We start from the raw sequence: 12,564 nt of genomic DNA on the forward strand, positions 1-12,564 counted from the left end.
ATAACCTCAAACCTCCAGGCCAGAACCTCTAGGCTGAAGAACAGCTTCAGACTCATTAACTCTCTGCCACACCACAGAACCGACAAACTTGAACTGTTACATTGTATTGTTTCCACTCTGCTGTTAGTATCTCAGATGATTTTAGTATGTACCCATGTGTGTGTGTGTGTATGATTGGTGGTGTGATATGGTTTGTATTTATTTAGGATGAGTAGTTTTTTTGTTGTTTTAGTTGTTTTAACTGGAACCTCAAGCAAAGCACATAAAAACCCACTGGACAGGAAATAATTCAAAATCATAACTTCTCATTAGATTACCGTTTTTTTCCACTCCACCTCCAGAGCTACCATTGCTAATGTCTCACGGACACATTCTCAAAACGCGTCTAATTTGGACAGTTTGACATTTTCGATTTTAGAACTTTGCTCAATGGCCCTAAACTTCCTAACTAGCTACTTTACTAGCTTCTCAAGTAGTTAGTAACAGGCTAGCTCTTCCGCTTCAGGTATGTAGCCTAATTCATGCAGGAATATCAAGATTTTCCAAGATTATAGTCCCCCCCCTATTTACATAACTTTATTGATATTCTGAACTTTATTTGAATTTACTGTAAGTGGACATGAAAATACTCTTGTAGGAGTGCAAAATACTGTTACTGGGCACAAGGAACTGGTCTGGAAAGTCGTAGAACTTTACAACTGTAATACGCCAGTAGGTTTGTTTTAAAAGTTCAGGGATGTAGATTTGTTGGATACAAAAGTTACAAGGATACAACAAAGATAAAGGGAATCAGATTGTTCCCGGAAATCTTCTCTGCATGTATCAAGACCTGCTCCGATGTTCCGGAGAATTCAGTTCCCCATTTCCCCCTTTCTTAAAGCGTGTGAGAAATCATCACGTTTTCTCTTGTTGCTTGGTTGAGCTGAATGTGATTTATATAATTGCATGTCTTAGCTTATAGTGTACTCTACCTACTTTCAACAAGCATACGGTACATTTCTTGATGTTTGTTAGTTAATTTAAACTCAAATACAGGATGTTAAATATAGTAAGCTGTATTGCTCAATCGTTTTCAGAGTTTGTAACAGCTAGTGCTAATCTGTCTAGGGCAGCCTACAGTAGTCTACATCACTATGGTATCCAAATTTCAACTCATAATCCCTTGTTCTTTGTGAATATTGTCTTGTTCAAACGGTTGTTACATTTTAGTTTGTTATACATTTTATTATTGTGTGTGTGTCGTTTTAAACATACAACTTAACGTTTGTTGCAGGCACAAATAAACTATTGTGCTGTACGATAAGTAGACAAGTCAGTGTTATAATATTAGGACACATTTTCATTTATTATTTTACAGTGATAATAATGCGTAACAAGCTTAATCTATACACCAGTTGTTTACACTGAGAATACAGGGGGGACTGATTTCCCTGGAGGCCTGAGAAAGGTGGTTCCCCCCTATATATTACAATCTAGCAATTTATAAAGCATTAGAGTGATGCTGGTGATGTATGTTAATGTCATCATTATGAGGGGGGATTTCCCTAGAGGACTAAGAAGAGGTTCCCCCCTCCTATATTAAGTGTCATCTACACATCAGCTTTTCTCAGGTTTACTAGGGAAATCTGTAATTCAACATTTCCAACTTTTTCTCAAAACTTTTTAATAAATAAGTTGGAAGGTTACTGTATCTAAGCTGGGAGGTGCTCTGTACTTGGCACCAGCACTTACAACAAGGGAGGAAGCGAAGCATATGTATACCCACTGGACAGAAAATCAATTCAAACATATCATTTCTCGTTAGATAAACCGTACGGGTCTTCTGGCATAAAACATTAAATCATTCACACTATGGTTTCTCGCCTGTATGTTTTCTCATGTGACTAACAAGATTACTTTTGTGAGCAAATTGTTTGTTACATTGTTGACACTGAAAAGGTTTCTCTCCTGTGTGTGTTCGAATGTGACTAACAAGATTACCTTTGTGAGCAAATCGTTTGTTACATTGTTGACACTGAAAAGGTTTCTCTCCTGTGTGTGTTCTCATGTGACGAACAAGAACCCTTTTTTGAGCAAATCCTTTGTCACATTGTTGACACTGAAAAGGTTTCTCTCCTGTGTGTGTTCTCACATGATCATCAAATTTATATTTCTGAGCAAATCGTTTGTTACATTTTTGACAGTGAAAAGGTTTCTCTCCTGTGTGTGTTCTCATGTGACTAACAAGATTACCTTTGTGAGCAAATCGTTTGTTACATTGTTGACATTGAAAAGGTTTCTCTGCTGTGTGTGTTCTCATGTGACGTACAAGAACCCTTTTTTGAGCAAATACTTTGTCACATTGTTGACACTGAAAAGGTTTCTCTCCTGTGTGTTTTCTCATGTGATTTACAAGATTTCCTTTGTCAGCAAATTGTTTGTTACATTGTTGACACTGAAAAGGTTTCTCTCCTGTGTGTGTTCTCATGTGTTTAAGAAGATTACCTTTGAGAGCACATCGTTTGTTGCATTGTGGACACTGGAAAGGTTTCTCTCCTGAGTGTGTTCTCACGTGATCAAAAAATTTATATTTCTGAGCAAATCGTTTGTTACATTGTCGACACTGAAAAGGTTTTTCTCCTGTGTGTTTTCTCATGTGGATAACAAGATTACCTTTGTCAGCAAATCGTTTGTTACATTGTTGACACTGAAAAGGTTTCTCTCCTGTGTGTGTTCTCATGTGTTTAAGAAGATTACCTTTGAGAGCACATCGTTTGTTACATTGTGGACACTGGAAAGGTTTCTCTCCTGAGTGTGTTCTCAAGTGATCAACAAGATGACATCTCTGAGCAAATTGTTTGTTACAGTGTTGACACTGAAAATGTTTCTCTCCTTTGTGTGTTGTCATGTGTGTTCTCATGTGCATAATAAAATAAGATTCAGATATAAAAGTTTTGTTACATTGTTGACACTGATGTATTGTTTTTCCTGTGTGACTTCCTTGGGGTCTATTGTCCCTTGGAAGAGCCTCATTGTTTTGTGTTCTGTTCTGTAAAAGCATCACTCCTCCATGTTCCTCCTCCTCCTCCAAACTCTGAGCTGCAGGAGATTCTGGAGCTACAACAGAGAGGGGCTGAGAGTCACTGTCTGGTTCTGTTTTGATTTGCTTCTCAGTTGTGTTGGTAAGTAGAGAGTCTCCTTCTCTGTCCTCCACTTTAACAGTCTGGTCAACATGTGAACATTCAGTGGAGCCCTCCTGATCATAGTCCTGTTCCACACTGGAAGAAGTGAATATGGAGTTTGTAGTTTCAGACTTCAGTCCTTGGAGCTGCTCTTCCTCCTGACTGGTCCACAGCTCCTGTTCCTCTTTAATCTGTGGGGGCTCCAGGAGAGAGAGCTGCTGCACATCTAGGGGAAAGAGAACAGTTATATTTTACAATCCAATATGTTTGACAGCTAAAAATATGCCATTTAAAACCAAACACTGTCAAGTGGAAATGTAATTAGTCTTCTTTTTCAAGTCACAGAGGGCTTCACATATGGGCCTAGATTGGCACCTATAACCCACCTGAACTCTCAAGGAAGACAAGGAAAACATGTTAGAAACCTGGGGAGGAGCAGCTGGGTGAGGGCACCCCTCCTCCAGAGATGGTTGGTGACAGAGATGCAGAGAAGGCTGGAGACAGTTAAGTAAGAGTGGAGAATATGTGGTAGGGTCCACCTTCTGTGACTCCAACATGGAGGTAACAGAGGCTATGATGGGTGCTGACCACCTCGGTCAAGGAGCGGTCTGTATTTACAGGGTTAGTCAAGGAACAGTCTGTATTTACAGGGTTAGTCAGGGAACAGTCTGTATTTACAGGGTTAGTCAGGGAACAGCCTGTATTAGGGTTAGTCAAGGAACAGTCTGTATTTACAGGGTTAGTCAGGGAACAGTCTGTATTTACACGGTTAGTCAGGGAACAGTCTGTATTTACAGGGTTAGTCAGAGAACAGTCTGTATTTACCAGCCATTTCACAAAGGTCCCATTAGAGGATCACTGTAAATCTGACCTTAAACCTGAGTTAGTCTGAGTCATCCTTTGATGAACCATGTCTATCCTGATGATGGTCTCATAATGCTACAGCCTTCACAGTCACCAGATCTCAGCTCATTCTAACAACCAAGTGATCATGCCAAGAACCTTGGGGTTACCATGGTGACGAGCTCTCCCTCACAGCCTTTTCTTCTCCATGTCCTTCACTCTTCTCTTACTTCCGGCACCTTGCTCTCTGCCTTCAAACAGGCCACAGTTACCCCTTTACTCAAAAAACCCTCACTTATCCCTGCCGTCCTCCAAAACTACAGACCAGTATCACTGCTACCCTTGAACGCGCTGTATCTAACAGTCACACTTTCTCTTTCACAGCCCCTCTCTCAACAACCTGCTTGACCCCAACCAATCAGGCTTCAAGACACAGAAACTGCCCTCCTGTCATTCACCACTGTCCTCCGGTCTGCCAGAGTGGCTAATGTTGTGGAAAAAAGGTTGTAATTATGAGGATGGGGAATGATTATGGATTTACATCAGGGATGTTAAATTTTTTGTCCACCGGCCACTGTGGCTGTTGGATTTCAAAATCTACCAGCCAGTCAATGTTTTTACCAGCCACTTTCTTGTTTTTAACCAACAATGTGTAACTGCATGTGAAAATTAATACTAAAAGATCTACAATACTTTAGCAGTTTATTTAATCTCAAGTCTCAATGAAACACTGACACTTTCTCTTTCTTATACATACACAAACCACGAACTGATAATTTCATTAAATGAGTAGGGCAGATTAAACAACAAACTAACATTCCTCCACTCATCCTCCCCACTCCCAGTACAATTTACTTCTGCTCATCAGAATCAAATTCTGAAGTTTCAGAGGTGCTTTCCTGAGCGTTGTTCTTCCACGACAGGTCGAACAGCACCCCAACGCAAAGCGGAGGGGTGTAACTTCGCTCTCAAGGGGCTTATTTTCCCGATAATGACAATGGCATTCTATACATTATCCCGCTTATTACACGGCTACTTGCCCAAAAAACTAACTGAACACAGTGTATTTTTACAATTTATATGTTACCATTTGTAGTGTTGATCAGCAGAGAATTAGTTCGCCAAAGACGTTGAACTTCATAGACATTCTTTAGGCTTCAAATCAGCTGACGTCGCTAAGCAGCGGAGTACGCTGGGGTTGAAAAGTACTTGGAGTGTTACAAAAGACTTGAACCACTTCTCTTGACAGCGGTTAGTAATACATTGCAACGGTCTGTTATTGAAAAATAATTGACTGCAGAACGTTGGGAAGCCCATTCAAGTGAATGGGGCATTCTACAGCATTAAGAACAGCCGTGTAATAATTTGATTTACCCGCTACAGTGGCCGGTAGGTGAAGTGAGTTTACCCGCCACAACACAAAATCACCCGCATTTGGCTGGTGGCGGGTGCTAATTTCCATCCCTGATAAAAATTAACCTTTTAATCACCTTTTTTACTTTTATATGCTATACTACTGAAAACCACATGCAAAGCTGTTGACTGAGTAGTATTGCCACTAATATGTAGAAGATATTAGGCCCAAAGTGCAAATATGGATAATTAGGAGCTGAGAGCATGAGAAGATCATGTGTATATGCTTCTTCCATAAGAAAACTACAAGGCCCAGCTATCAACAGGCACATTTACAGCCCTATGCCCAGGAACCTAGTCCAGCTGGTTTTCAAGGTCAAAAAATTGAAGAGTTTTCAATGCAACTGTAATCTAAAGCCCCTAGAGTAAGAGACCAATGGTGTGGGACATGCATAATGCATCTGTGACAAACAATATTGTACCAATAGCAAAATTACAGAAAATAATAAGGTTTTAATTAGTGGTGGGCATAGATTTTTTAAATGTATCTACATTAATCTCACTGTAGTCTTGGCGTTAATCTAGATTAATCTAGATTTAAATGGATAATTTTGAATTCCACCAAAGGCATTCATAATATGTGTGCTACCCAAATAATGACTAAAGGTAAGTCTTTGAGAACGGGTTTCTCAAGCCAGGTGGCACATTATACAAGGGGCTCATCTCCTGTTTCCAAACTGCATCACAAACTGCCTGAGAAAGCAATTCTACTATGATAATTGGTGATGAAAATTAATTATTTTCAATAAGATGTACTTGTGTTCATTAACTGTTTATTAGATTAGTTAGCTTGGCTGATAGAGCTGTGCTGACGGGCTTGCCTCGGTTGCACTCAAACATAATAGTTTGACGACGACTCTTCTCCTGCACTACATCAGTGCTGGGCCTGGCATATACCGCATTAGCTAAGGCAGGGGTGTTGAATCCTGGTCCTCGAGGGCTGGCGTCCTGCATGTTTTAGATGTTTCCCTGCTCCAGCTCACCTGTTTTAGATGTTTCCCTGATCCAGCTCACCTGATTCGAACAAATGGTCCTTATAACCCATTTAATTGAATAAGGTGTTGTAACTGATTTAAAATTCTTGTACTCACTGTGAAATATTTTCCTGTTGATTTATTTTCTACAGGTACATTCTTGAACTTTTTGAGGTTCATGTTGTTTAATTGTAACTTGTTTAACTACTGATCTTTTGGTTCTTCCCTTTGGCACTTATTTGTTTTTTTTTCACAATGTATGGTTCATGTTTTAGTTACCCGCAATGTTTGGGGCTATCTCGTTGTTTTGATCAGTGACCTACTTTTGTAAAGCTCTCTCTTGGAAGTCGGTTTGGATATAAGCGTCTGCTAAATGAATAAATGTAAATGTAAAGATATTTCCCCAAATTATGTACTTGTCTATTTTTGAAAAGTGAGTTTACAGTAGTACAATCAAGTACTAGTACAACCAGCAGGGGGGCTTCTATGTGTGGAGTAGTTTTGAAGACATGACTCTTCTAAATGATGATTATGCTAATTTTTTTCCAAGTAAGTGCTGTAGTACAACTAGCAGGAGACAAGTTATAATTGAGGCAAGTTTGGAAACACTACCTTAAACATTAAATTAATAAATATTTTTGTTGTATCTCTTTACGATGTTGTAGTTTGTAGACGGTCCCTTAGCACTTGTCTTACTGCCGTCTTCCCGCCGGGGCCCAAAATTCCTGGCAGCGCAATCTTTTCCATCCACCATACCTAATCAGACAACTTAATTTTCAACCACTTTAATGACAAGATGGGGAATACTTTGAGTAGGTGGAATATCCACACATCTGCGGGCAATATAGAACAGAAGACAGATTTTAAATATCATGTTTTGATTAACAGTTATTACCATTATAGTGATTAGTGGAAACATGGGGGAAACCAGAATTCCTCTCCCCCAAAAGTAGCTAGCGCTATGGCTGGATACTCCTCTCCGTAACTAAAAAACGTTGACATTCTTCCACAATCGACCAAATTGGCCAAACAAGGCATGTATATTTAGCTAACAGTGTACATAATCTAGCTAGTTAAGACAAATAAAGCAACTCTAAAAATATATAATTTAAAAGAAAAGTTGTTACTATTTTCCCTTTTGTTACTCTGTGCTTTTTTTGCATTTTGTTTTGGTATTTTGCACACGGCACCAGCACAATTGGCTGCAGAACTACAAACTCTGCCATTGCTTACTTTGTCTGTGTTATTATTCAAAATGGCAAATAAATCTGTGGTATGGCAGCATTTCATAAAAGTAGATTAAAATTGACAAAGTACCGGGTGACTCGAAAAAGCGTTGAATGCAAACTCTGCCACCAACGGTTTATTTTTCATAGTTCAACGTCGAATATGATGTAGCCTTCCACCTGAAAAATGTAAGTTGGCCTAGCCCTACTTCGCTCATGCTAACACGCTGGGTTGAAAAATGAATATGCCTATTATAAGAATCACATCCAAATCAAATGACATTATCTTCTCCGGCCAAGACAACAAGATCTTTCTCTGTTGCACCGTTCCCCACTCAGCTTCTACATATGTTTGCATGCTGCAAGTTTTCAGGCAGTGATAAGCGTGCTCTAATGATTTGCATGTTAAACAAACAATATTTTTTATTTGTAGTACATTGTAAGAGATACTAAATACCATTGGCATTTGGTTACAACAGGACTGGTGATACGAGTCTTATTACTAGTAGGCTATTAGCGTTTTTTTTTTTTCATGTTAAGCGTTTCAAAGTTCGATTAATCGATTTTCAGACGTTTTAGTCGAGTCTTGGTCGACCACAGAAACTCTTAGTCGGGGACAGTCCTGGAATTTGCGCAACAGGCAAGGGATGCGCCTACAATAAACATAAATATACTATAATATACTATAGATACACTGTAGAGATAACTCGGTTGTGAATCTGACACTGCATGCGTAGTCCTAGGCTATGGTTAACTCTCATATCCAGCTGTTTTTTAACCCTCGACCATACTGGTTTCAGAAATGACAGGTGGGTGATGTAAAAACAGCAGATCATATTCAACATTTATTGGTGCGTTTATTAATTACTACAATTTCACAGCTGTTATTTAACAAGTAACCAGCAGATGTAGCCTACCCGCTGCACACCTCCCCGACCGTTGCCTTTAGTAGGCCTATGCAGGTCACAGGTCTTCTTAAGCCGTCTGTTCTTATAATCGCATTTCTATGGGTATTCTGTAAAATTTTGCTAGCTTAATTTAGCCGTAGGCCTTTGTCAATTTAATTTATTTCATTGTTTTACATGGTTTTTCCTTTTTATTCACGGTCAACACGCTTAAACGTATGTCATTTTCATTTGTTCGAGCATTCGGTGACTGGCTGCACGGTGCTAAATGACTTGTGTATGACGTGTTCACCAGTGAAATAAATGGTTGGAGCCGAAGATAGCCTACGTGTCGTAAATGACAACGCATGAGTAGAAAACCACACCTTGCCAAAGGACACAACGTCCTTTGGTACAGCCACCTGATTCCCCTTTGACTCCCTGCTGGACAGTTTTAAGTGTCCATCCTACCTGTTCGGTGTATCTTCATCTCCGGTGGAGTAACAATGTCCAACACTCGATTGAGCCGCGCGCTTTTCTCCTTGGATTGATTATACATTTCTTCTTGGAACTCAGCAAACGCTTATTCAACGGCCGCGAAAATCTCCAAAGCTGAAGTTCTTATAGTCTTTCACGGATAAAAACAAATGTCGTTTTTACATTTTGGTGGAGTAAAAATGATATTTTGCACAACGAGGTTAGCTATTAGCACCTGGGTCCTTCGTGTTAAATATTAGCGACGCACAACTCGGATGTGAACCACATCGGGCTTCTGTTTACTTCCGGGCAGGCCAGAGTATCGGGAGGTGCATAGCTGCGTCGTTTACTGAGCCAACGCATTGTCAACAACTATCTGCTGATGTCCATAGATTTCTAACGGTGGAGTGTAGAAACTATGGAACGCTGAGTTAGTCAAAATTAAATAAACAGGTCAATAATTAGATAAATACATACATAAATAAATATGGCTCTGAAATAAACTCTGAAATAAAAAAAGATGGCAATAAATAAATAAATATAGCATTATATGATAATATAGCTGAATCCATTTACCGACATCAATAAATAAATACATTTATTTATTTCAAAATGACGTTTTAGTAAAGACAACATTTATCTATTTCATGGGACTTTTATTTCCTAATGCCTCATTAATTAATTTTTTTGAGACTTTTACGCACCACATTTATTTCCACATATATATCCATACCACATTTATTTCCACACCACATTTATTTCTGTGCTGTATTTATTTCCAATCTCACATGCAAACGAGAGAGGCGCGGTTATCTTCAGACCAACGCAGCTGCACACAAGATCAAAGGCAGATAGGAACACCTAGATTCGGTAGATGAAGGAAGACATTAGTCCTGTCAGAGATCGGATGCTGGCCTTATAGATCAAATTGATCAGCATGGCTTGTCAGGATATATTATTTTTGCACACATAGTAGATTTTGGTAGTAGTTAGTAGAGGTAGTAGAGGTAGTTGAGCGGGCGGATAAATGTTCTACAGAACATAGATTGAAGTCTTTAATAGTTTGAGACTTATTGAGCACTGTTCGTGTGCAAGATGTACAGGTAGTGGGGGGGGTGATTAGTACCAGGTACAGTAATGTTAGCTAACATAGCTAGCAACCGTCGTAACGCCTAACAAAGAAGACAATCACTGCCACCACTCCATCGCTCTGCTATCATGTGGATAGCTAGGTCCATAAGGCACTTAGCTATAACTATCTAGCCTCACCATTATGCCATGTATTACCATTTAGGGAGACGAGATCTGAAGTGAAGCCAGACCACTCCAGACATTACCCATACCGTTGGATTTACAGTACTGCTTCAAATTGAAGTCAAGTTTCTTAACACTTTGTTATTATTGGCAATTTCAAGTTGCAACCAACCAAGACCTGTCCAGACCAAGACCCATTCAACACAGTACACAATACCCAAACCCAGATATAATTTATGGAATTATTCAATATTAAATCAAACCACTACCACTAGACTCGTTTTAATGACCATTCAGTGACAAAACGGGGTTGGCTGTTCAGGTCTGTGCCAATACAGCACAACACTACTAGCTCTACAGTAGCTAGCTCTAGCTGAAATTGCCATACTGATGACATCCTTTTATTATTTCGCCAGCTAGCTAGCCGGCTAGCCAGCCACTTGGCCTAAAGTTGCCAAATTCGAGACCGGTGATAGGCAACATACCACCTAGGAAGACATAGTGGTGGCAGTGATTGTTAGCTTTGCAGACAAGTTACACGTCATATGAGTGAAAGCAATGTTTACAAAGGTAACTTCAGCGCTACCCTGTATTTATCAAAGGTAATTTCAGGGCTACCCCGTAGTTATCAAAGACCAAGTCTTCACACGTAGGCTACTAGGTCACCTCCATCACTCCCATTGGGAACCAATGATAAAAAGGCAGAGACGACACAGACATTATGGGCAAAGCTCTTCTACATTGTATGCTTTTTCGGCAGTGCAATGCCACTGTCACCCCCCATACAAGTAGCATAAGGTCCGTTCGACATGGACTGCGGCTGCATGAAATGACCAGCGAGAGTAGCAGCTTGCAGTCGGGGAGGAGTTGAAAATGGCTCTGTGAAGTCGGACATTCCAGCTTCTCGTGGTTTGCTGCGTTGATGTCAGTCATGGCCGATCAACCGTTGTTTGCTTACTTTACTTTATTTAAAATTAAACTTAGTCTTTCCGTTAGTGAAGAGGCTGACTAAAACCCTTTCTTCAACACATTTTTTATTCAATTAAACTTTTTGAGCGTTGGCGAAACTGAAGTTGTCCGAATATTACAAAACACGCGTCAAAGTTGTCGTGTGTGAGTCTGGCCAATCATGAAATAGCTGTGTCGTCACTTGAACCCATGCAGTTGCTCCTGAGAAAATGCGCTCGGCTCCACAGCTGGCAGTTCTCAAATTGATCTCACGGTACTTTGATGGCTACGTCACAGTGATGTATCCTTGCGCCGTCTCAAGTTGGACAAAAAGTCTAACCAGAATTCACTGTTTCAAGTCAGCTGCCTGCAGCCGGCTGCAGCACCGCATGAAGTCGGGTCACGTCGAACGCACCTATAGCTACAGAGGAATCCAGGTGTGCAGCTGCATTGGTCTGAAGATAACCACGCCCCTCTCGTTTGCATGTGAGATTGGAAATAAATACAGTACAGAAATAAATGTGGTGTGGAAATAAATGTGGTGTGTAAAAGTCTCAAAAAATAAATAAATGTGGCATGAGGAAATAAAAGTCCCATGAAATAAATAAATGTATTTATTGATTGATGTCGGTAAATGGATTCAGCTATATAATCATATAATGCTATATTTATTTATTTATTTATTGCCATCTTTTTTTATTTCAAAGTTTATTTCAGCCATATTTATTTATGTATGTATTTATCTATATATTTACCTACTTATTTATTTAATTTTGACTAACTCGGCGTTCCATATGAAACGAGTCAACCTCCGTTCCAAAAAATCTGTTGTTCTTCCTGAGCCCAAGTTGTGTTTTCAGACAGTACAGTGTTACACTAATATCGGTCGGGTATATCGTGGCAGGGGCCACCATTAAACTTATTTCAAAGTAAAAGCTGTAGTTATCCAACTTATGTTTTATTTAAGTTAAATTTAAGTTACCAGATCATCAAGAAATATACAGGCTATTGCTTTTAGGTTTTCAAAGCAACAAGCAACTACAGCATTTATGGTCAAATGTTGACCACATGGGCGCCGTATAGGGGGGGAAAGTTAGGATGATTCTGAGGCCCCCTGAATGACAGGGGCCCCCAAAATAGGTTAAAAAAAAATATATATATATAAAATACAATGATACGATTAATGATCTCTTTGTTTTTACTTTTGTTTGGCAACAAAAGTTAAATATCCCCATTGACCGTAAACATATTGACCGACCACCCCCTTGTATCTGATGCGTGAAACTCAGTTTTTCACCAAGAAAGGTGGTTAGCCAGTAGTCTGTGGTATTAACCTGTTGGCTTAATGTCCATAGTGAAATAAGCTAGCTAGCTACAGACTAAT

The 12,564-nt window shown here is 39.6% G+C and overlaps 1 protein-coding gene across 1 annotated transcript; it reads right to left on the reverse strand.

The window, feature by feature from the left end:
- Window positions 1-1,318: 1,318 nt before the first annotated feature.
- LOC146237264 (uncharacterized) lies at window positions 1,319-9,299 on the reverse strand. The gene is made up of 2 exons (XM_084685190.1): window positions 8,973-9,299; window positions 1,319-3,387 (listed from the first exon to the last, which is right to left on the reverse strand). Exons 1-2 carry the CDS (start codon window positions 9,058-9,060, stop codon window positions 1,850-1,852), a joined length of 1,626 nt encoding a protein of 541 aa, XP_084541316.1. The 5' UTR covers window positions 9,061-9,299; the 3' UTR covers window positions 1,319-1,849.
- Window positions 9,300-12,564: the final 3,265 nt, after the last annotated feature.

The sequence above is a fragment of the Hypomesus nipponensis genome, chromosome 21 (assembly GCF_054491055.1).
Source record: "Hypomesus nipponensis isolate SF chromosome 21, ASM5449105v1, whole genome shotgun sequence".
Classification (NCBI taxonomy): Eukaryota; Metazoa; Chordata; class Actinopteri; order Osmeriformes; family Osmeridae; genus Hypomesus; species Hypomesus nipponensis.